This window comes from Eulemur rufifrons, chromosome 1 (genome assembly GCF_041146395.1).
Source record: "Eulemur rufifrons isolate Redbay chromosome 1, OSU_ERuf_1, whole genome shotgun sequence".
Lineage (NCBI taxonomy): Eukaryota > Metazoa > Chordata > Mammalia > Primates > Lemuridae > Eulemur > Eulemur rufifrons.
Window position 1 is genome coordinate 45,653,863 of NC_090983.1, and position 22,882 is coordinate 45,676,744.

Genomic DNA, 22,882 nt, shown 5'->3' on the forward strand with positions numbered 1-22,882 from the left:
GTATTTAAATTTCTTACAAAACCATAACTCTTCTTTCTTTAAAAATATGTTCTCCAGTAGAATACTGAACCAGAAAACAGATCATTGAACAAATCACATCTTAAAATGATCTTTCAATATAAAACATTTTCCCATATATCCAAGGAGATCAAAAACCTATAACATGGGACCCAAAAACAGAATGCTAGGCACCCAAGATAAAAGCACAAAATATGAGAAGATAGACCACCTACTCTAAGAGCCAAAGTTTAGAATAATGTAAGAGAATGTCTATACAAACATTTATAAAATTTTTAAAAAGAAATGCAAGCAATAGAATTAAATTTTAAAAAATGAAATGTATGTATGTTTTCACAAGAGAATATAAAAATTTCGTCAATGTTGTAACCACTATATAAATATTGTATAAACTTTCAGATTCTGATTACCTCTTTTAGAAGGTTTAAGATATTGATTTTTAATCTTAAAAAGATTATTTACAAAGAAATTTACCTCCCTTTGAAACAGTAAGTAGCGCTTCAAGTTTTTTCCTTCATGAAAACAATTGCTGGAGTAGAAAAATATTAAAAGGCTTTATCAACCAATTTATTCCTTCCATGCTCTAATATAAATTTTAAATGTAAACCTTTTTCTTCTACAGAAATCAATGACCAGTAATACGTTGTTATTAATATTTTCCTTTAGCAATTCACAGATACATTTAATCACACATTATAATAGCAAAGAAAAATAATATAACTTTAAAATGTATTCATAAACTAGCTCAGGACAATCAAATTGACTTGTTTACACTTGAAAAATAGAAGAGAATAGGAAGTTTTTGCTAGTCTCCTCTCACAGAATGCAACTCACAAACTGTCATCCCTTTCTAATTCCTGTGTTTTGTCGCAGTTATTGCTTTCTTTGCCCTCTTGATATGTACGAAGCTGCTCCATGAAGCCAGAATTTGGACATATGGAAGGCCTTGCATTTTTCACCAAAGAAAAAGCACTGGTAAATGAGGTTTCTTCAGAATTCATCAGGAAGCCTATTACAATTGCAGCAGCCCTGGAAACTCCTGCATTACAATGAACAAGAACCACTCCATCCTGCAATAAAATCAAACAAAAATCTTCATTATTAGTTTGGGAAAGCTTATTAAATCAATTGAACCTTCTTATATTACTTAAAATTATAAAGTAAATATTCAATTTTAGCTATTTGATTCAATTTATTTGATTATTAAAATACAATTCATTGCGAGCAAAGAATAGAAAATCAATCAGTTAATCAATCGATCGATCAATCTACACCTTCCCTCCCACACCCCCAGGTTTGAAATGTTTTGATGATGTGTTTGGAATTCGGAAACAGTATCTTTTATTAAACTAAGTTAATCCAGGAAAGTACACATGAAAGCCTAATAGGTTAGTAGCCAAATGTATATAAATACGAGAAAAATCACAGGTAATATACATGGAAACATAAATAAAACCATAATCATAAACTAAACAGAAAGCTAGAGGCATTCCAAGTACCTACAGTGTTCCCATAAGGCAATTAACGTCACTGGCTTGGAAATCTATATGTAAAATGATCAGCAAAGAAAAAGTTTTCTTCCTTTGGACATATTTTATTCTGGAAGGAAGCACCTTAAAAATATTTAAACTTATGAGGTAGTAAAATGATGACACACACAAATATCTCATAATAAGGTGAAGTGGAAAAGGTAATCAGACACCAGCATGAGGTCAATAAATGAAAACATGTTTCAGGTAACTTGCAAATGACACTACTATCCAAGTGAAAAGGGACACAGTGAACACCAGTGCTGATGGGGGCAATATTGCATTAACAATGAATGTGATAGATCTGCTGGAACAGCACTGATACAGCTTGGCTTATCTTAGGCTTTTAAAAAGTTAATGATCTAACCAAAATGTAGTGAACTGTGAACACATCCTACAGAATTAGACATTGTATTAATAGTTACTTTTGTTTCCTAATTCTTAATTTGGTATAACACACCAAAACAGGGTGGATCAGGGCAAGGAAAATAAACTACCAAAAACCCTCTACCCAAAGCACTCATTAAAAATATTATTATTATGACTCATTGGATTATTTTACTTCTGCAAAGCAGTTGTCTCAGGTTCATATACCTGTTGCAAAATTCCTTCCCTCAATCTGTTGAAACAAATTTGCAAGTATATCTCTTCAAGACAGCCAAATGACCAACAATAAAATTAGTTAATATTTTGAAAATCCTATTAAAAAAGACAATTTCAATTGCAGTCTTATAGGTATTTATGACTCATTTCCAACTCTTAACTGTTTTTGCCAAGAAAAACAAAACACAAATATTCACTATATATGTCAGTAACTTCTCACTTTGTAGTGATAGCTCATTTTTATGAAACTTAAGATGTTTAAAAATTATATTATAGTCACTGATGAAAATTATTAATGAACTTCATTTAGCTCAAAACAAATTCATTAGATATTCCAAAAAAGCTTGCAATCATAAGCTTAATAAGCAACGGAGGCCCTTCAATGTCTTTTTTAATGTTTCCTGGTTATATACTGGTCATCTTTATTTTATGATCCATACATATGCCTTTGAAAATGAGAACAGTTTTATTTTCAGACTTATACACTGTGCATCCAACTTTAGCTAATATTTTAAAACGTTAATATTTTCTTCTTGCTACTTTCCTTATGTAATAGCCACTTTTCTACAGCTTTTGAATTTATCTACTTTCTACCTTTTTATTATTCCTTAGGTATCATATGGTCCTTGAAAGTATTTCCAGAAAAATTATTGGCTTTATATCCCGTTTCCAGAACTCAGAATAATGCAAAATAATCTATAAAGCAATTTTTTTCCCTTTTCACTTGCTGTTGTCCTATGCCTGGAACACCTTTGTTCTTCTTCTTGATCAGCTAACTCTGACTTCTGTTCTAAGAAGACTACCTCTCTCCAAGTGAGATGAAGGCAGGAGGAATGTCTTAGCCATCTTTGTGCAATTCTTGGCACACAGTAGTATTCCATAAATGTTTGCTAAGCAAATAAATTAATTTGTTCTGCATTTCTAAGAGGAAAGTATTCTCTCAAAAATTTAAATCACCGTTTTGCTATGAGTAGATAGTAATTATGCTATGAACAGATAGTAATTATGCTATGTATTTCCACTTTATAGAATTTTCTTTGTTCTCATGCTGTTATGAATAGCTTTTCAACCAGATTGCAAGCTCCTTGAGAGCAGTAATATGTATCCTTCATATTTTCTCAGAATAGATAAAGCCATGAAGACATCTCTTCTAGAAAAAAAAAAAAATCAATGAAGACAATTCAAGAATTCTATTGCTAAACTAAATATGTGTCAGTCTGTAGAATAAAGAGTTTTTAAGCCAAGAAAATATTAGCTGAGGTTAGGATCCCAGTACAAAACATAAGGCTTGAGAAGTTAGAACACATTGTGGAATTAGTACATCTTATCAGAAACATCTTATGTAACTCCTCAGATTCTTGTGGTGTCATCATCTCATGGAACCTCAGCTCGCTCTGCCTCAGCTGCCAATTCTGTGGCCAGCTGCTCCCCTTAGGTCTATTCGGTTTTGCTTACATAAGAAGGCAGCTCTTCTCCCATGGTGCCCACATGCATAGACAAGCAGACCCTGAGCTCTGGATTCTCTTGCTACTTCTGCATTTGGATGAAAAGTCACACCACAGGGCATTGGATTTGGCTTCTAGTTGGCTGCTGAAAGAATAGAATGTTGTAACCTGGAATTGTGGGGTTAGTTACCTCTCTGTCAGCAAACTTCGACCAATGGGAAACAGGAGCTGACAGAGAGCTAGGCAGATAAATTTTCTTTCGTCTCTCCCAAGGTCTGTATTGAGGTACAGTTTCTTCGTACTGCCTGTCCAGAGACATCTTAGGTGGTAGAGCAGCTGTACTTTCTAAGCACCCAGCTATTTCCCTGTAAGCTTATTGTGAAATGAGTTCAGCAGAGTAAACACATCACCTTGCATTTCTTCTCATCCTACCTTGAATCACGTTCCTTTCATCTTACTCTCATTGTCTAGAGATTGTACCTCTCAAATTAAGCATCAGCTCTTAATCCTTGTCTCAGGCTCTGTTTTAGGAAACCCAAGCTAAGATTCATTCTAATTAACTATTGACTCAAATTAAAGCAAAGTTTAATTTTTTTTAATTCCAAAACTTATTAGAATACTCAATTTAGTGCTTTTCTTTCTAGATACTAGTACCCTCTCCAATTTTTACTTGCCGCATGTACATATCTTCTAATTTTAATAGAGATATGGATGATATCTACACTTTACTATCTAAAGCATATTCTACATCTCCTTAGAGCCAATACAGAAACATATCATTTTTATTTATAATACTATTAACTGGTACACTGGAATGTAACAATCTAGAGTCTATAAAATTTTTCATAAGAGAACAGAATGGCTAATATTAGGCTTTGAATTAGAAAACCTCTTCCTCAGCTTCCATCCAAATACAGTCATGCATCGCTTAACAATGGAGATATGTTCTGAGAAATGTGTTGTTAGGCAATTGCATTGTTGTGCAAACATCATAGAGTATACTTACACAGACCTAGATGGTATAGCCTATTACATACCTATATGGCATAGCCTGTTACTCCTCGGCTACAAACCTGTACTGCATATTACTGTACTAAATATTGTAGGCAACTGTAACACAATGATATCTGTATATCTAAACATAGAAAAGGTACAGTAAAAATAGAGTACTATCATCTTTTGGGACCACTGTTACATACATGGTCCATTGTTGACCAAAATGTCATTATGTGGCACATAACTGTATCTACTATTAAATAAAGTTGATGAACAGTAGAGTTGAATAGTTTCATATTTTCCAGGTACTCTAGTAGGAAGGCACCTAGACTAGAGCTGGGTATATAAGCCACTCAGTAAATATTACTAAATGAACAAAGGAAGGGAGAGAGGGAGAGAGATAGAGAAAGAGAGATGGTAGAAGGGAGACCACTAGACCAGAATTCAATTAAACTTGATTCTACTCCTAATGTCATTGTTAGCTATGCCAGGAGAGCTACTTCTCTCTGTAAGGGCTTCCACTTACCTTCTATTTATCTTACATAAATTTCATAAGAATTATTTACTGACTAAAAATGATGTCATTTCAAGGTATAATTATTGATAATAGCCAAACTAGATGGCCTGCCTGTCAGAATGTTGACTTGGATATAATACCAAGATTGAAGTGCTATGTTATATTGTCTATTAGTCTTCTAAAGTCAGAAAACTAATGGACAGTTTCTGATCAGCACTTTCATGCAATCTCAGTAAAGCAATTGACGCTTAGTCCTTAGAATGCCTAAAAATTCTATTGCTAAAAATGCATAGATTCGTAATCACTACCTCAGTCATTAAAATGAACATAAATTAATTCATCATAAATATAACAAGTCTAGAGTAGTCTGCATCCTATAGTTCTCTTGATTATCCTGCAAATTGGTCAGAGGACAGGTGGCTATAAACCCTCTAAGGAAATCTAAATCCATATTTACAAAGGAAAATTCAGTAAGTAGAGAATTTTATCTCTTTTTTTTTTAATTACTTTTTTTTTTTTTTTTTTTTTTGAGACAGAGTCTCACTTTGTTGCCCGGGCTAGAGTACCATGGCATCAGTCTACCTCACAGCAACCTCAAACTCCTGGGCTCAAGCAATCCTCCTGCCTCAGCCTCCCGAGTAGCTGGGACTACAGGCATGTGCCACCATGCCCGGCTAATTTTTTTTTAATATATATATTTTTAGTTGTCCAGCTAATTTCTTTCTATTTTTTTAGTAGAGACGGGGGTCTCGCTCTTGCTCAGGCTGGTCTCGAACTCCTGAGCTCAAACAATCCTCCCACCTCGGCCTCCCAGAGTGCTAGGATTATAGGCGTGAGCCACCACGCCCAGCCACAATTTTATCTCTTAACATTTCTTAGTAAATCCTAGGAAGATGAGAAACTGAATTAATGTTAAAAGTAAATATCTCATTGAGAAAAGAGCAATTAGAAAACTGAAAACTGTAGGAATTAATGCAATGCTATTGAAGGAGAAATTTCATAATGTTGTTTTGGAGCTTCATTACAAAAAGAATAAAGATTGGGTAACAGACCCATACTCTCAAATTTCTGCTTTTGAAGAACTGTGGATCAAAGCAAAACTTACCATACAATCATTATGTGTCAATTATAAGTAAAAAAAATGTAAAACTTCCCTGAACTTCACCACAATGCAATATATTAATATCAATGTAGAAAACTTGCATCTATACCCCATAAATATATACAAATAAATAAATGGGAAAAATAAAATACAGATACAAAAAAAACCTTACCTTCATTTTTGCTTGTTCAATAAATTCAAAACATTCTGGAAAATAAGACAGGATATTGGTTTCAGGAAGATCCAATATAGAAATGCTCTTATATGTAAAGTCACTTAGGAAAGCATTTTCTACTCCATATGCAACATTGAGAATATGAGTCACCTTAAAGAGAAAGAAAAAAGATTATTTTTTTAAAAGTCTCATGATTTAGTGACCTAAAAAGAGACTGGGATATTGTTATCTCTACCAAGAATAATAAAAATTTAAACATGACTCACATTAATGATACTTCCTCCAGGAAGCCTTCTCTGACTGCCACATCCTTCACCAGATGTGCTCCTTCTTCATATTCTCATAGCCCCCTATACTTGTCCTATTATAGCTCATATCACCTAGAGATTGTTTGTTTCCCTCACTGCACTAGAAACTCCATGAGGGGAGAGAACATGTCTAACTCACTATTATAAGTGAGTGAACAGTGAGCTTAGCAGGAAGTGTTTAAAATCTTTGCTGAATAAATCAGTGAGTGTCCATATAAAAGAAAAACAGGAGGAGTATATCAGCACTACACAACTTCCCTTTCAATAATTATTTCCCTATTTTCCTTCATACTCTTTACTAATAAAATGGTTCTCAAGTTTACCTGGTGAGCTTTTAAAAACTAGCAATGCCACATGGCCTCATACCCAGAGACTCTGATGAATTAGTCTGGATGAAAAGCGAGGGGCAGGAGGAATAGCTGTGAGATTTTTCTCCAGAAAGTACACTTAAGCAATCTCCATCTATGTATTTGAGCCCCTTTCCTAGAGTCCACCAAGCATGAAGAGGCAAGCCATGCAGAAAACCCAGTAAGAGAATCCAAAGGCTAAATGCATCTGAAAAATGAGTCACCGTTTCTTATCATAACAGTGCTTCTGACTGTATTCATTCTCTTTTCTTAGTGTGAGTCTTAGGTTTTTGCCTAACGTCAGTATTTTCAAGTATTTCCATACATTTCTAGAGTATTTGTCCCCACCACCCTCAGAGCATGGCTCTGGCAGCGCTCCACTCTCCCTCCCCACACAGTTGAGTAGATTTGGGTGGACACTTGACTTAAACTAGGCCAATCAGGTTATCTTTAGAAACTTTAAAAATAGATTTAAAAAACAGCTAGGGTAACCTACAAACGTGAGAGCTTTATGACAGCCACTTCCTATCATGTGCTCAGAGAAGCAGAACAATTCCTGCTGCAAAGTGAGAGGAGTGGATATGTGCAGAGAGGGCTGTGGGTACCAGTGGACTGAAGAGAGGGGCTATCTCGGATGGCCTTCCATTCCCTGGCTCCAGTCTCTGGTGAGGCATGGCCATTCCTGCCTTTGGGTCCAGAGATTCCCCCTATCTTTATACACATTCTTGTTCCTGGCTCAGGTTGCTCAAATTGGTTTCTGGGACTTGCAACCAAAAGAGTATTAACTGAGACACTCATGGAGCCAAGCCTCATAAAGGGAGCGCCATCAGCCATTTATGAGCCTACCTGCCTTGTGCAAGAAAGATGAGAAAAGAAACTCAAATGTCTACTCGTCTACTTAGAAGAGATTCTTAAAAAGAGAGGAGATAGGAGCAACTAGAAAGAAGGAAGAGCATTTTCAGAAGATAAAGTCTGAAACGTCCTTCTGCTTTCTCCAGTGAAGTCTGGTCTGACTATATCACACCTTTCTCACCCCAGAGCTCTTGCAGCCAGGATTATAAGATTCTACTCTTAATAACACAGTATCTTCCAATGTTTTATAACATTGATATGTTTGCTTTGTCTTTACAGCTATATTATAGGTTCCAGAAAGACCAGAAATGAGGTCTTACTGCTTACAGAATTTATACATATATGTGGGTGTGTATCATTGCCTTATATATTTTCCCTGTATATCACAGGATTATGGAGAAGATCAAATGAGAATCTTGGGGAAACACATTGAAAGGTAAAAGTGCTTTGGAAATACTATGGATTATTAAACTACCCAATGCCTAGGTAGTTTAGCTGTTTGGAAATGCAATTTAGATGTGTATTGATTGAATGGTCCTGATTGACAAGAATTGCACTGAGTCACGGGTGGTGGTGGTGATGGGGAACCCAGCCTAAAAACCCTTCTGATAGTACAGCATACTTTTAAAACTTAGTTACAGAGGCCAAGGCGGGAGGATCGCTCAAGGTCAGGAGTTCGAGACCAGCCTGAGCAAGAGCGAGATCCCATCTCAACTGAAAAAATAGAAAGAAATTATTGGGACACCTAAAAATATATAGAAAAAATTAGCTGGGCATGGTGGCGCATGCCTGTAGTCCCAGCTACTTGGGAGGCTGAGGCAGAAGGATTGCTTAAGGCCAGGAGTTTGAGGTTGCTGTGAGCTAGGCTGACGCCACGGCACTCTAGCCAGGGCAAAAGAGCAAGACTCTGTCTCCAAAAAAAAAAAAAAAAAAACACAACTTAGTTACAGAGCTCCTAACAATGACTGCCCTTGGGTTGGGATGCCCTTCATAATAGGGATAATAAGAATAGCCCCTTTACTGAGTACTTAGTATGTTCCAGGCATACAAGTTATCTCACTAATCCTCACATTTAGGCATTATTGTAATAAAATTTTATTTTTTAACTGGTTCAAAAATCAAAGCATTATGAAAGAAAACATTAAAAAGTCTTGCTCTGTCTCTACTCCATTATGTCCCACCCTAATGATAACTACCTTTGTTGATTTCTTGCATATTCTTTTAGAATTTCTTCATGCAATAATTCTATTTACTGACTTTCTTACACAAATCCTTGGGGTTTTTTCCCTATTAAAATATGTCCTGGAGATCTGTTCATATCAGTATATGGAGACCCTTCTTAGTGTTCTTTTTTATTCTATACAGTATTCTGTGATGTGGGTGCACTATTGCTTATTTAACCAGTTCTGTACTGATGGACAAGTGGGTTGTTTTCAATAATTTGCTATTAAGAACAATGCCACAAAAATAACTTGGAACATTTAATATCTTACACTTAGTTTTCTATTCTACACAGTGCTTTATTAGGCACACACCAGGAACTCAAGGGACACTTTATTAATAAAACAACCATTATTATCAACTCTAAACATTAAAATTAAATTCCAACAGCAATTTCTGAAATGGTCTTACACAAAGAGAATTTCTACTGGTTCCAATATTTTGTTTAAATTCTAGGACATCATTTTGAAATGTAGCATACATTTAAATCAATGATTTTGTTTTGCAGCATCTTAAATTTTTCTAGGAACCCTCCTAGCATTATTAACAGGGTCACTGTGTACAGAGATAGCAGGATCTTTTAAACAGCTATTTGTTTCATATCACCAGGATGAAGTTGAATTTGAACTAGTGTATCATAAGAGAGGAGAGATGATAAAAACACTTGCCAATGCAGACATTCATGAGTTTTCATTTGTCATTTTTACCCTGAGAGATATCAACTTAGTGTAAATAAGAGCTTTGAAGCTTGTTCTACCTTTGTTAAAATATAGATATAAGAGGGTTACTGTTAGGAAATACAGTGATTCTCATATCCTTATGCAATACAAGGCCATTATTTCTTGTTGTCAGGTGGTAATTACAACAAACCAAGAAGAGTCCAGTTTAAACACGAGTCAGTAATTTGACAAGTAAAAATATCAAAGTAGTTAATGAACTGGTTAGTACATAGTTATTAATATATCCTTGGGAAAATAATTGCAAGTGTTTATCACATAAATTTTTTTATCCTCAATTCAATCAAAATTTTTTCTCAGAGCTGTGGGTGACAATGATAAGTAGGACAAAGTCTCTACCCACTAGAATTTTGCTAAAAAAAAAGAGAAAATAGAGGAGGGGAAAACATGTTCACTGACAGTAATAACATAAGACAGAAAGGATAAGAGCTAGGAGAAGAGCAAAGTGCTATGGGACCAAATAGGAGGAATGGCATGCTGAACTTGCCCCTGTAGGCCCTGGGCCTTCACATTTGCTATTCTCTCAGCCTGAAGTGCTCTTTCCCCATTTAAGCATGGCTAATTCTGTCACAGGACCCCAGTGGAAATGCCACACCCTCAGAGAGCCTAACTCATGATGCTCCCCACCCCCGCCACTCGCCTCTCACTGTCTTGTTTCAATGCTTAGAACATGTTCTCGTCTGAAAATATAATATTTTAACAGCAGAGACCGTACTGCTTATTAATTTCCCTATTTCCTATACTTAGAAAGGGGATTAGCAAAAAGTAGGTGCTTAAGATTTTCTTAAAAGACAAATGAGTGAAATACAAGATGTTATAGTACTACATTCCTTCAAGTAAAAATTCCTCATTCTCACATACCCCATTTGCCTCGTGTGTGAGAGTCCGTGTTGCAGTCTTTCTGGCTATTCCCTGCTTCTTCAAAATCACTTCTTTTCCACCCTGCAGTAAAAATTCTTGCTCATTGGTGTTCATACAAACTGATCCTTCCATCTTCTACCCACTCTCTCCCTTGGGCACCTCTCAGTCTGCTGAATCCTACCCCGAGTCCTACCATTACCCTGGATGACATCAATGTCCATTTGGGTTTAACAGTTCCCTGTCCACCTTATTTCTAGTGACCTTCATCATCACTTTAATCATCCTCCTTCAAGGCCAATGCTAGAACTTCTCCAGCTCTAATTCCATCAGTTTAGGCATCCCACTCTTATCTTTCCAGCTCTTTCACTCAGTTACTCATGCTAGACCTCACAAGAACCTTCGATTCCATCATCCCACTTTCTTTTTATCTATTAGCCCCCTCTTGTCTTCACTTCTATTGAGCTTGTTGTCCATCGTCTACAACTTCCTTTTCTATTCATAAGGCGCATTCCAGTTCTGTGCTTGGGGATCACATGGCCGCCTACTTTCTTAGCACCCTCCTCTAACCCTAATTCTTACTTTTCTGTATCTTCAATTCCTTTCTCTCTAGGCAGCCTTAAAACATGCTCAAAACTTTCCCATCTCCCTCGCTTGACCTCAACATCATCTATGGATCCTCTCCATCTTTTTTCTTTTCTTTGGCTGCCTTCACTTCCCCACTGCCCCTCCATTCTTAATCTTCTGAAATCTGGCTTTGGCCTCCAATTCAAATGAAACTGTTCTCACCAAAAGCACTAACAACTTCTTTGTCACAAAGTCCAATGGGCATAATTCAGTCCTAATTGTATACAAACTGTCACAGCATCTAATACTACTGACTCTTTCCTCCTTAAAACACTTTTCCCTCTTTGGCTTCCATGACATCACATTTTTTAACCTTCTTATGACCTCTCTTAGCTCCGCCTCTCCCACTGCATTCTTCTTCCTTTGACCATTCCTTATAGGTTGGTATAGTGTTCTGTCATAGATCCTCTTCCTTTGCTTGCCTTATACCTTTCTCCAGGTGATTTCGTCTACTCCAGTGATTTCAATCACTACTTACAAGGTGAAGATTCCTAAATATATATTTTTATCTCTTTCCTGAACTTCAGACCCCATGTATCCAGACTTCCTACTGAACAACTTTGCCTAGGTGATCCACAACAGCTGAAATTAAAAATGTTCAAAACTGAGCTTGTCACTTTTCCTCCAAAACCTGTTCCTTCTATCTCATTCCCTATCTCATGTCATGACACCAACTGTACTTGGTTACCAAAGAAAACTATCAGCCTTGACTCCTCCTTCTCCCTCAGCCTCATGCCTTCCTACCCCATAAGTAATCAGGCACTAAATTGTGAGAATTCTACCCTCTAAAAAAATTCCTCAAATCCATCCACTTCTCTGTCTCCCCACTGCATCCCAATCTAAGCCACCATCATCTTTTTTAAGATTACTGCGTGCTCTTCCCCATCAAAGCACCCAATACAGTGTACTGTAGCTGCTTTTTTTTTCTCTCTTCACTCTCTGCCCCTTAGATCATAAGCTTTATGTGAACAGGAATCTCTTGCACCCCTCCAACTATAGCAATTCCATGACCTGAAACAATGCTTGATAAAATGGTAGATGGCTAAAAATTCCTTTGAGTAAATACCGAAATAACAAACCACATCAGTTGTGTAGAGGAGGGTGGGAAGAAATGGCATTAGAGAAGAGGTGGTATGTGAGTTGGGACTTAAGACATGGGTAGGTCTTTGACAAGCCTAAATGAGGGAAAGTCTATCACACACAGAGGAACTATATAAGCAGAGACAAGAAAGACATGCCTCCAAGGTCAGGTTCATGAGAGTATATGAAGTGGATTGAGAAGAAAATAAAATTGGAAAGATGGATTATAGATCCACATATTTGAATTAGGTGCAATTATTTTTGCAACTTTATTAATAGGATAGCCAAAATGTTACCAATTAAACTCTAAAGCATACCAAAGATGGACCAATACAGTTTTTTCCTAAATAAATGTAATAAAATGCTTCCAAATGTGGTGTCAGACTTAAAGCATTTTTTTTACCTTGTGCTTTTTCAGTGTATCCAGATCATGAGCAGCATCTTGTGACCCTATAAGAAATAAATCATATCATCTTGAACATAAATATAATCATCCTGCCTTTTTATATAAATTTGTGTAACAATTCTATTAGTTATTCATTTATTTTTTAAAAAACTCAATGACTTAGGAGGACCTCAGTCCAACTTTCTGAAGGGTAATTTGGTAAAGTTCATCAAAAAATATTCATCTTAGGCCGGGCGCGGTGGCTCACGCCTGTAATCCTAGCACTCTGGGAGGCCGAGGCGGGTGGATCGCTCAAGGTCAGGAGTTCGAGACTAGCCTGAGCAAGAGCGAGACCCCGTCTCTACTAAAAATAGAAAGAAATTATCTGGCCAACTAAAATATATATAGAAAAAAAAAAATTAGCCGGGCATGGTGGCGCATGCCTGTAGTCCCAGCTACTCGGGAGGCTGAGGCAGTAGGATTGCTTAAGCCCAGGCGTTTGAGGTTGCTGTGAGCTAGGCTGACGCCACGGCACTCACTCTAGCCTGGGCAACAAAGCGACACTCTGTCTCAAAAAAAAAAAAATATTCATCTTATGTTTGCTCTTGAATTCTGAAATTGCCCTTCTAAGAATTTGTCCTAACAGTTATAGATGTTGCCAAGGTTTGCTATAAGGATTTTTATTGTACTATTGTTTGTAACTAAAAAAAAACAAAGCCAAAACAAACAAAAAAACAACTAAAAAGCCCAATAATAGGGGTTGGATTAAATAAAAGATGGTACATTGTATAGTGAAATATATATAACCATCAATACCATTAGAAATAAGAAATGGAGAATATTTATGGCATGAAAATATATTCTCAATATATTAGGTGATAAAAGTAGTTACAAAATACCATCATTCATTTTTATAAAAACAAAAAATATATATATTCTTAAAAATGGACAAGAAGTATATAGAACAAAATGTTAACAGTGGGATTGCAGGTGATATTTTTCTTTATGCTCTTTTGGATTTTTTTACAATAAACATCTCTTTCTTTTGTAACTTAAAAAAGGGTATTATGAAAATCAGACAACCACAAGATGACTTAGTTCTAGCTGATCTGGGAATCCCCAGTAGCTTCGTGCAAACGCTGTTGTTCTATAGAATCCAGCCCACACTCCATGCACCACTAGGGCTGTGCCCTTCTAGAGTCCTTCCTGTTGCAGTCTGCTTCCCAGATCTCCCACACTTGGAAACCGGCTCTAGTTAATAAGCAAGTTCATATGGGAGAATAACTAGTTAAAGTAAAGCAAGTTTCAAAATTGAAAAAACAGGGCATTTATATTTAAAGATTTTAAGCATTTTACTGTCCTGAATTAGGTTCCATTTCATAAATGGTGTTTTTCTTACCTTTCCTATCTGGGAAATTGGCCAAGTTTTATCATGTGATTTTAGGTAGCTGTAAGGCCAGCAAGTATGCTGTTTGGCCAATATCCTCTTGTTAATACCAAGCTGACAGGCTCCTTACTGAGCCTACATTCAGCTTTATTCTCCTTAAAATTTAAGTCAACACAAATGGACTTTAGGTAATCAGCTTGTGTTTTTCACCTAATACTTAGTAGTATTAAGTTCAAGTCAATTCTCCCTACAGTCTAAACATCAGCTTTTCTCCAATGTTAAGTAGATGCTTTATGTTGCGGTCTGTGATAAACATTTTCTATTTTATTTTATTTTTTGAGACAGAGTCTCGCTCAATCACCCCTGGATACAGTGTAGTTGTGTGATCGTAGCTCACAGCAACCTCAAACTCCCGGGCTCAAGCGATCCTCTTGCCTCAGCCTCCTGAGTAGCTGGGACTACAGGCAAGCACCACTATGCCTGGCTAATTTTTTATATTTTTAGTAGTTTCCAGCTAATTTTTTCTATTTTTTAGTAGAGATGGGGTCTTGCTCTTACTCAGGCTGGTCTCGAACTCCTGACCTCAAACCATCATCCCGCCTCAGCCTCCCAGAGTGCTAGGATTACAGGCGTGAGCCACTGCACTCAGCCTGACAGATTATATTTTTACTTTACCAAAACCAAAAGTTTGACACACCATGCTGGGAGAAGCTGTGCTGCTTTGAGGAGGTGAAGGAAGCTCTTAAGATCAATCAGCAAACAACCCCAGTCTCCCAGAGAGAGACCAAGTCTGGTCAGAAACAACCCTTCATCATTCAAGTGGAAGAACTTTAGATGTCACCATTCACAATCCTAAGGAATAAGGCACTTGTAAGCAGGCAGAAAAAGGCTCGTCTTTCAGAAGAAAGATCTTGTGCCTGATGAAATTATCCCATTTCCTGGTCCAGAGAGAAGACCTTATTAGGACTAGTTTCAGAAATCCCTCCCAGGACTCTCCCAGGATCTTGCGTTCCAACCCTAATCTGAGAACACTTTGGATAAATCCACATTAAAAAATAACGTGAAGATGCTGAATTGGTGAATAATTAATGAAAATTCTGCCATAATTATTTGAAACCAGTATTACTACAGTGGAAGCCAAGTAACTGAAAAATGTACCTGGACATATTTTCATTCCTAGATGTGGTGAGCCAGACCTGGGTGAATTAGCTAAATGACTCACAATTTTTCACTGTTAATTTGGCAAGAATATGGTATAATTTTTCATTGGGCTGCAGTAACTACTTGGAGATATTTGGTGAATTTAAAGATAGCCTATATAATACATAATACAATAATAACTCATATGTATACTATAATCAATTTGTGTCAAAAACCTTTCACAACCATCTCAGGACAATCCTGAAATAGGGAGATAGTGTTACTTCAGCTTTACAAATGGCTTTTTGGAAGACCAGAGAAGATAAATGACTTGCACTAGCTAATCTAGTATATCAGAGGCAAAGCAGAGTTGAAAATTTGGTCTACATGAAGCAGTCTAGTACAATGATAGAGAGCAGGATTCAGAGGTGGGCTTGATGCCCAGCTCTGTTATTTTCTAAGTGTGTTGCCTTGTGCAATTTACATAACCAATCTTAAATCCCAGTTCCCATTTATAAAATGAAGCTGATGATCCCTACTTCACAGGGTTATTCAAAGGAGTGAGATGCTGGGTATACTTCACATCGTACCTGGCTATTTCTGACTCCCAGTTGAGTGTTCTCTCTACTCAAGAATGTCTTCGTTGGCTGCATAAATATCAACAAGTCACTTAATCTTTCTAAGTCTGAATTTTTCTATTAATAAATGAAAAATAATTCAGACCTACTTGAAAACATTGTTGGCTATTTTTTTAAGAACACAATACCATATTCTTGCCAAATTAAGAACTCTGTACTTTTATAATCTTGCTTCATTTGCTACTTGTGGAGTATGCTTGTATAGGGACTCAGTATTTCCATAATACAAAAAAAATAATAAATTCGTCAGGCTCATATCTATAAAATAAAATCCCTTCTTCTAAACACTCCAAAAACAGACATCATGAACAGATGCAGCCACAGGAGGCATGTATTGCATATGGTTTGTAACCGCTGAGTAGGCAAACAAGCACATGACTAGTTCAAGTATTAAGTTTTCTATAACTTTAACCCTTGTCACTTGCAGTTTTGCCTGATAAAAGCATTCTAATTTGATTTTTTTTAAAAACTGTATGTTTTATAATCCAAGAAAACACATCAATGTGTTATTCTCTAGAGAAGTTAGACAAACAGAAAGAAAGCTTTTCTAAAATTCAAATACCAGCTGCCAAGTGCTACTAGAATCTATGCTTCTTACGGGTATACTGTGGGGCAGAAAGGTCTCTTGCCGGCTAACGGAAGTTCCGTATCAAAAAAGGAAACATTTCAGCTTTTTGGCAGGACAGCTGATAATAAAGACTATTACACATAAGAGTGGAAAATGAGAGAGCAAGGCGGCGAAAAGGACTTAAGAGACTTAGTGGCAAGTCAATATACTCACCCAGGAGCAACCATGGCTTAATAACGCCAACTTGCAGGTCCAAGCTAAGGTCCTGCACATAACCACAACCACCCCCACTGCTCGCCTCTAGTTCTTCCACAACATGAATTCTGGCATCTTTCCACGTTTCTATAATTTTTTTTCCAGTTAGCGTTGTCACCCTTGTGCATTGCTTCCTGAGATTATTCCGGGAGAATGCTTTAATTTCCTGGTTTAGGGAGTGCATTACATGAGCAGTGGCTGGAACAAATACAAGCAAATCCAGCAAGCACAGAGACGGGCTGAACCGCTCGTCCCTTATTGCTCAGGTAACAAGCACAGCCTCAGGAGTGCTCGCCTCTCCAGGTGACAGACAGTAGCGGCCACGCGCCAGGAAACCCAGACGCCCAGCTCCCTTTTTCCCAGCACTGCAATGTAAGGCGAGGTTTGATTGGTCATTGAGAAACGGGCGCCGATTGGATTTTGTTTCTTCCTGTTGGCCAAAAACCTGCGTTTTCCTTACAGGCTTAAGGGATCCGCTGGGGAGCTTTCTTGTTGCTTTTTAAATCTGGTTTTATTATACACGCCGAATGATAAAATATAAGACTTGGGAGAGAGAGCTGATATTTCCTGGCCCTTTAAAGGCAGCGATTTTCTGGATATGTTCGATTGCTGTCATTTACGGGGGTGACTATGAATGATGGCTGCTGACTTGTGTTTCGCTCCTGCTTTAGTGAGGCCGGCGGAGTCACAGTGCAAACCTTCCCACATTGCAGAGCCTTTCCCTCCCCCCTGCTTTTGGGCTATTCCAGGGGGTGGAGGGTACAGCAGACGTTCAAGTTATTTCTTGCTTCCTGTGTACTTCACACTTTCTCTTTTCTGCTGTTACTGCCAAGAGGAACGTGTACTAGATAAAACTGTTGTGTATATTTGTGAGGCCACACTTTAATTAAAATATGAAAAAAATGATATTTCTTTTTAAATTTCTTAATGTTTCTATATGTAGATTGACAGGAGCTTAAAGATTATGTATTTTCTGACTTTCTGCCTGTGTTTTCATTTTATGTAGTACACATTCACTCTATAAGAATTGCAGCAAGTCCATCCATGCAGAGAATTGAGAAAATCAAGATCACAAACATCCAAATTTATAAAACATAAATTATAGAATAGGATTGTGATTACGAAAGGATGGTTTTTTTGCAAAAGAAACCACAAGACTTCTTTAAATAGTTTTCCTAACCCCTGTTAAAAGTAAAATGCAATTTAATTGGACTTTGACACAATGTATAAACACATATTAATATAAGGTAAAGAAGTTACACTTAATGAAAACTTACTCTCCAACACCACATATTAAAATTTTTCTTAAAAATTTTTTTTCTTATTGAAACTTTGTGACATAAACTATTACAGATTGAAACTTTGTGACATAAAATAAACTATTACAGAATAAATGTTTGTGTGCCTCCAAAATGCATATGTTGAAGCTCTAACCCATAAGTTGATGGATGGTATCTGGAGATGGAACATTTCAGATGTAATTAGATTAGGACATAAGGGGAGGGCCCTCATGATGTGATCAGTGGCTTCTTGAGAACAGGAAGAAATCTCCCCACTCCTCCCACCCACACACACAAAGGCCATGTGAGGATATAGGAAGAAGCCTGCAAGCCAAGAAGAGAGCCTTCACCAGGAACTGAATAGGCCAGAACCTTGATCTTGGACTTCTCAGCCTCCACAACTGTGACAAATTTCTGTTGTGCAAGCTACACAGTTTATGGTCTTTTGTTATGGCAGCCTTTCCCTCTTGAAAAGGGACATATCAGCCCAGGCTACTCCAAAATGAAGAATTAAAGAAATTATTTTCACCATTTATATAATCACAGGTTCATCAAAACAACTCTGACCATAAATCAATCCCATATCATAATAATGATCAAAAAATGACTACTAATGAGGGCTTACTACATGCCGAGGCACTGTGCATATAAACAATTTTAGACTCTAAGTATTATCAGTTAGGTGCTTAACAATGCTTTATACACATTACCCCGTTTGACCTTACCACAAGTCTATTATGTACATACTTTATAATCACCTAATTTTTTTTTTTTTAGATAGTTTCTTGCTTTGTTGCCCAGGCTAGAGTGCAGTAGTGTCATCATAGCTCACTGCAACCTCAAACACCTGGGCTCAAGAGATCCTCCTGCCTCAGCCTCTTCAGTAGCCGAAACTACAGGCATGCACCACCATGCCTAGCTATTTTTTCTATTTTTTGTAGAGACAGGGTCTGCTTTATTGCTCAGGCTGGTCTTGAACTCCTGCTTCAAGCTATCTTCACTCCTCGTCCTCTCAAAGTGCTAGAATTACAAGTATGAGCCACCATGCGTAGCCTCATCTACATTTTATAACTGGGGAAACTCAGATGCAGAGAGAGCACATCACATATTCTACATTTCTCAGCTCATAAGTTTAGAACCACAAATAAAACTGAGGTTTGCTTCAGTCCAGCGCCTTAGCTCTTACTTACTATGAAATACTGCCCTGCCCCCAAAATAATTGTAGTTAACAAACATTTATTGAGCATCAACTGCATTCCAGGCACTGCCATAACAGTCATTGGAGGTATAGCAGTGAATAAAAACAAAGTCCCTTCTTTCATAGTGCTTATATCCAAGTGGGGGGAGCAGATGGACAGACAATAAATATATATAATAGATAGATAGATAACCATGTTGGGTCATTAAAAATAATCAAGTCAAATAAGGGAACAGAGTGAAAGGGCAGTGTGCCATTTGCTGTAGGTTAGTGAGAGAAAACCCCTCTGATAAAGTGAACACTGGACAGAGACTTGAATAAAGTGCAAGAGCCGGCCCAGTAGATATCTGGGGGAATAGCTTAACAGCAAGTATCTAAATCTTCCATGCTAAGTGTTATGTCAAATGCTGAGACAGGAGTGCACTGGTGGGGAGGTGGGAGGTGGGCAAATTCAAGAAACATCTGGGTGGCTAATATGGCTTTAGGGCAGTGAGTTAGGGGAAGAGTTCGAGGAGATATGGACAGAGAGAAATAGTAAGAACTTTGAATTGTATTCCAAGTGAGATGGGAGACCACTGGAGGGAACTGGGGAGAGGAGTTATATGGTGGATCTTATGCTGTGCTGCCCAGATCAATGAATTTCTGTTGTCTCCACTGCTAGGAGTACTATTGGCTTACCGGTAACAATCCCTTCAGGGACTATCTCAGCTACAGAGGGCTGCCATACTGAGGTTGTGCCCCTCACAGAGTAGACCATATCCATTGATTGATGAGGGATCATAAAGGCCTGCATCTTTGCCCAACTTGGGACAACTCTGAAGGGCCATTCTAACTCTAAAAGGCTAACATGTGGTTGGCTGAGCCTGTCATTGGGTCTATATAATTGCTTGAATTATAATATAATTGCCCAATCTTGTTTCCTTCTTCCCTTCCACAAGTGTTGATCCCAAGAACACTCCTCTAAAAAAGTGTTGCATGCTAAACTCTACCTGAGTTAGCTTTCAGGGAAACTTAATTTGTGATAAATGACATCATACTGCTTGTGCTGTAGAAAGATCCTGGCTGCTTTGAGGAAAGAGGACAGGATAGAAGCAAGATTTGTTAGGAAGCTAATGCAATGGTCCAGATGGAAGATGACAGTTGCTTGGGCTAGAATGGCAGAGAGGGGGAGGTAACAAGTAGTCAGATTCTGGATTTATACAAAAATCAAGCCAAGAAAAGCCAAGAAGATTTCTTAGTAGATTGATGTGGGGAAGATTTGAGTAATTCCAAAGTTCTTAGCCTAAGCAACTGAAGAGAAGATTTGCAATTTACCAAAAAAGGGATGATGCAGATATGAAAAGCAATTTGGGACATGTTGAGTTTAATATGTCTGTTAGTCAACCAAATGGAGATGTCCAGTGGGCAGCTGCACATATGAATCTGGACTTCATTAGAGAGGTATCTGCCAGAAATGTAAATTTTGGAGTAATCAGCTTAAAGATGCTATTTAAAGCCATGGAACTAAATGAGATGCTCTGGTAGTGAGGGTTAATAGAGAAACCCCATGTGTGCCAAGGAGACTAAGAAGGAGAGGTTGGGGAGATGGAAAGAAAAGAAAGTGAGTTCTTAGAGTATAAATAAAGAAAGTGGATTTTTTTTTTGTTTTGGGGGGACGGTTGTAGAGACAGGGTCTCCCTATGATGCCCAGGACAGTCTTTTTTTTTTTTTTTTTTTTTTTTTTTTAGAGACAGAGTGTCACTTTGTTGCCCTGGCTAGAGTGAGTGCCGTGGCGTCAGCCTAGCTCACAGCAACCTCAAACTCCTGGGCTTAAGCGATCCTACTGTCTCAGCCTCCCGAGTAGCTGGGACTACAGGCATGCACCACCATGCCCGGCTAATTTTTTTTTTTTTCTATATATATTTTAGTTGGCCAGATAATTTCTTTCTATTTTTTTTTTTTAGTAGAGACGGGGTCTCGCTCTTGCTCAGGCTGGTCTCGAACTCCTGACCTTGAGCGATCCACCCGCCTCGGCCTCCCAGAGTGCTAGGATTACAGGCGTGAGCCACCGCGCCCGGCCGCCCAGGACAGTCTTGAACTCCAGGCCTCAAGTGATCCTCCTGCCTTGGCTTCCCAAAGTGCTAAGATTACATGCATGAGCCATTGCACCCAGCCACGAAAGTGTTTTAAAGTGAACAGTATGATCAACTGTGTCATATGCTGCTGACAGTGTTAAGTGAGCTGAAGACTGAATACTAATACTGGATTTAAAGGCCTCCTCAATAAGAACAGATCTATGTCCCAGCAATAAACATACATTATCTGATTCAATCTTCATGATAACCTAATGAGGTAGATATTATCTACTCCATTTTTATAGAGAAGGACATTTAATTTGGAACTAAAGTACTTAGCCTTTGGTCACACAATTCAAATTTGTTGTTAGGTTCTACTAACAAGGTTGGTTGAACACAGTTCTATCTTACTCACAAGCCCATGTTCTTTGTACCACATCGTACTACAGAGGATGGGTAGAATTGATGGTTACATGTTAATAGTTGCAGTTCCTGCTGATAATATTGTAATGTTAACATGTCTGCAATAACATTGAATGTTAACACACTGATTCTTAGATTCTATCCAACTCAACTCAACATTTTGTAGAAGAGAAACCAACATCCAGAGAAGTAAACTGATTTGCCTAATGTCACATCACTTGTAATCCCAGATCCCTTGGCTCGATATATAATGCTCATTCTACTTCACTGCATGGCTTTCCGAAAAGTTCTTTAAGGTCAAAACTCCTTTTCACAAACCTAGCCTTGGTGCAGAGGTGTTAGGAGAAGCACCATTCTGTCAGACCTGGGGTGCTGGCAGCAGAGGAAAAAGAGTCAAGATGTTATGAGACCCAGGCCAGAGGGAGAGGGGCAGCATTTTACCCCTGGGGCAGGCATTGCGTATGCTGGGACATGATTGGTAAAAGATCGTCCTGGAAGAGGGGGCACATCCTTACAAAGGGTAAGAGGCCCTGGGTTCTGGGGAAAAGGAGAATGTGTGACATGAATACACCCTGGAATATGTTCCTGTGCCCTCCATATAATTTTTCTCCCCTAACAGATTTACAATGTATATGCCAAGTGTTATACTAGGCATTTTTGAAGCATTACCTCTAATCTTCACGAAAATCCCACTTTTAGATAAGCAACTAAAATGCAAAGAGTTAGTAAGCAGCAGATCTTGTATTCAATCTCAGGTCTATTGGATTCTAAAACCTACTTTCATCCTACTACAAACTCTGAAATATTATATAATTAAATCTTCCATGGGAATATGTAGCCCTCATTAATTCAGATGTGACTTATATAGGCAAAAATCATTTATAAATAACCAAAACCCTCCACTTTGCATTACAGTTTCTGGCCTGAGTTAGTGATATCAATTCTGCACTTCACTAAGAATATGCCGACACAGCTTGAAATGAATGCAGAGAAAAAGTACATTTGTCTGTGATCATGGCACCTGCTTTCTGTACAATGTTTTAAGAGACATTTTCAAAAAAATTTAGTTCAACTAAAAAAAATTTGAATGCCAATTTTCTTTATGAACACAATGCCTCATATACAAATTCATTACTGGA

General features: G+C 37.7%; 1 protein-coding gene across 3 annotated transcripts; it reads right to left on the bottom strand.

Moving 5' to 3' along the window:
• Positions 1–517: 517 nt before the first annotated feature.
• DUSP19 (dual specificity phosphatase 19) lies at positions 518–17,108 on the bottom strand. 3 transcript variants are annotated; one of them, XM_069469976.1, is made up of 4 exons: positions 16,747–17,108; positions 12,819–12,865; positions 6,383–6,535; positions 518–1,088 (listed from the first exon to the last, which is right to left on the bottom strand). In XM_069469976.1, exons 1-4 carry the CDS (start codon positions 16,970–16,972, stop codon positions 849–851), a joined length of 666 nt encoding a protein of 221 aa, XP_069326077.1. In that variant the 5' UTR covers positions 16,973–17,108; the 3' UTR covers positions 518–848. The 3 variants fall into 3 exon arrangements, with proteins under 3 accessions (XP_069326077.1, XP_069326085.1, XP_069326092.1); XM_069469991.1 differs by having other exon boundaries at positions 1,040–1,088; positions 6,383–6,417; XM_069469984.1 differs by lacking the exon at positions 6,383–6,535.
• Between the last annotated feature and the right edge of the window lie 5,774 nt (positions 17,109–22,882).

Coding starts and splice junctions, on each gene's coding strand:
- DUSP19 (XM_069469976.1), bottom strand. CDS start 16,972: ATGCACTCCCTAAACCAGGAAATTAAAGCATTCTCCCGGAATAATCTC. Junction 12,866..16,746: donor TAAGCCATGGTTGCTCCTGG/GTGAGTATATTG, acceptor TATTTCTTATAG/GGTCACAAGATGCTGCTCAT. Junction 1,089..6,382: donor TTGAACAAGCAAAAATGAAG/GTAAGGTTTTTT, acceptor ATTTTATTGCAG/GATGGAGTGGTTCTTGTTCA.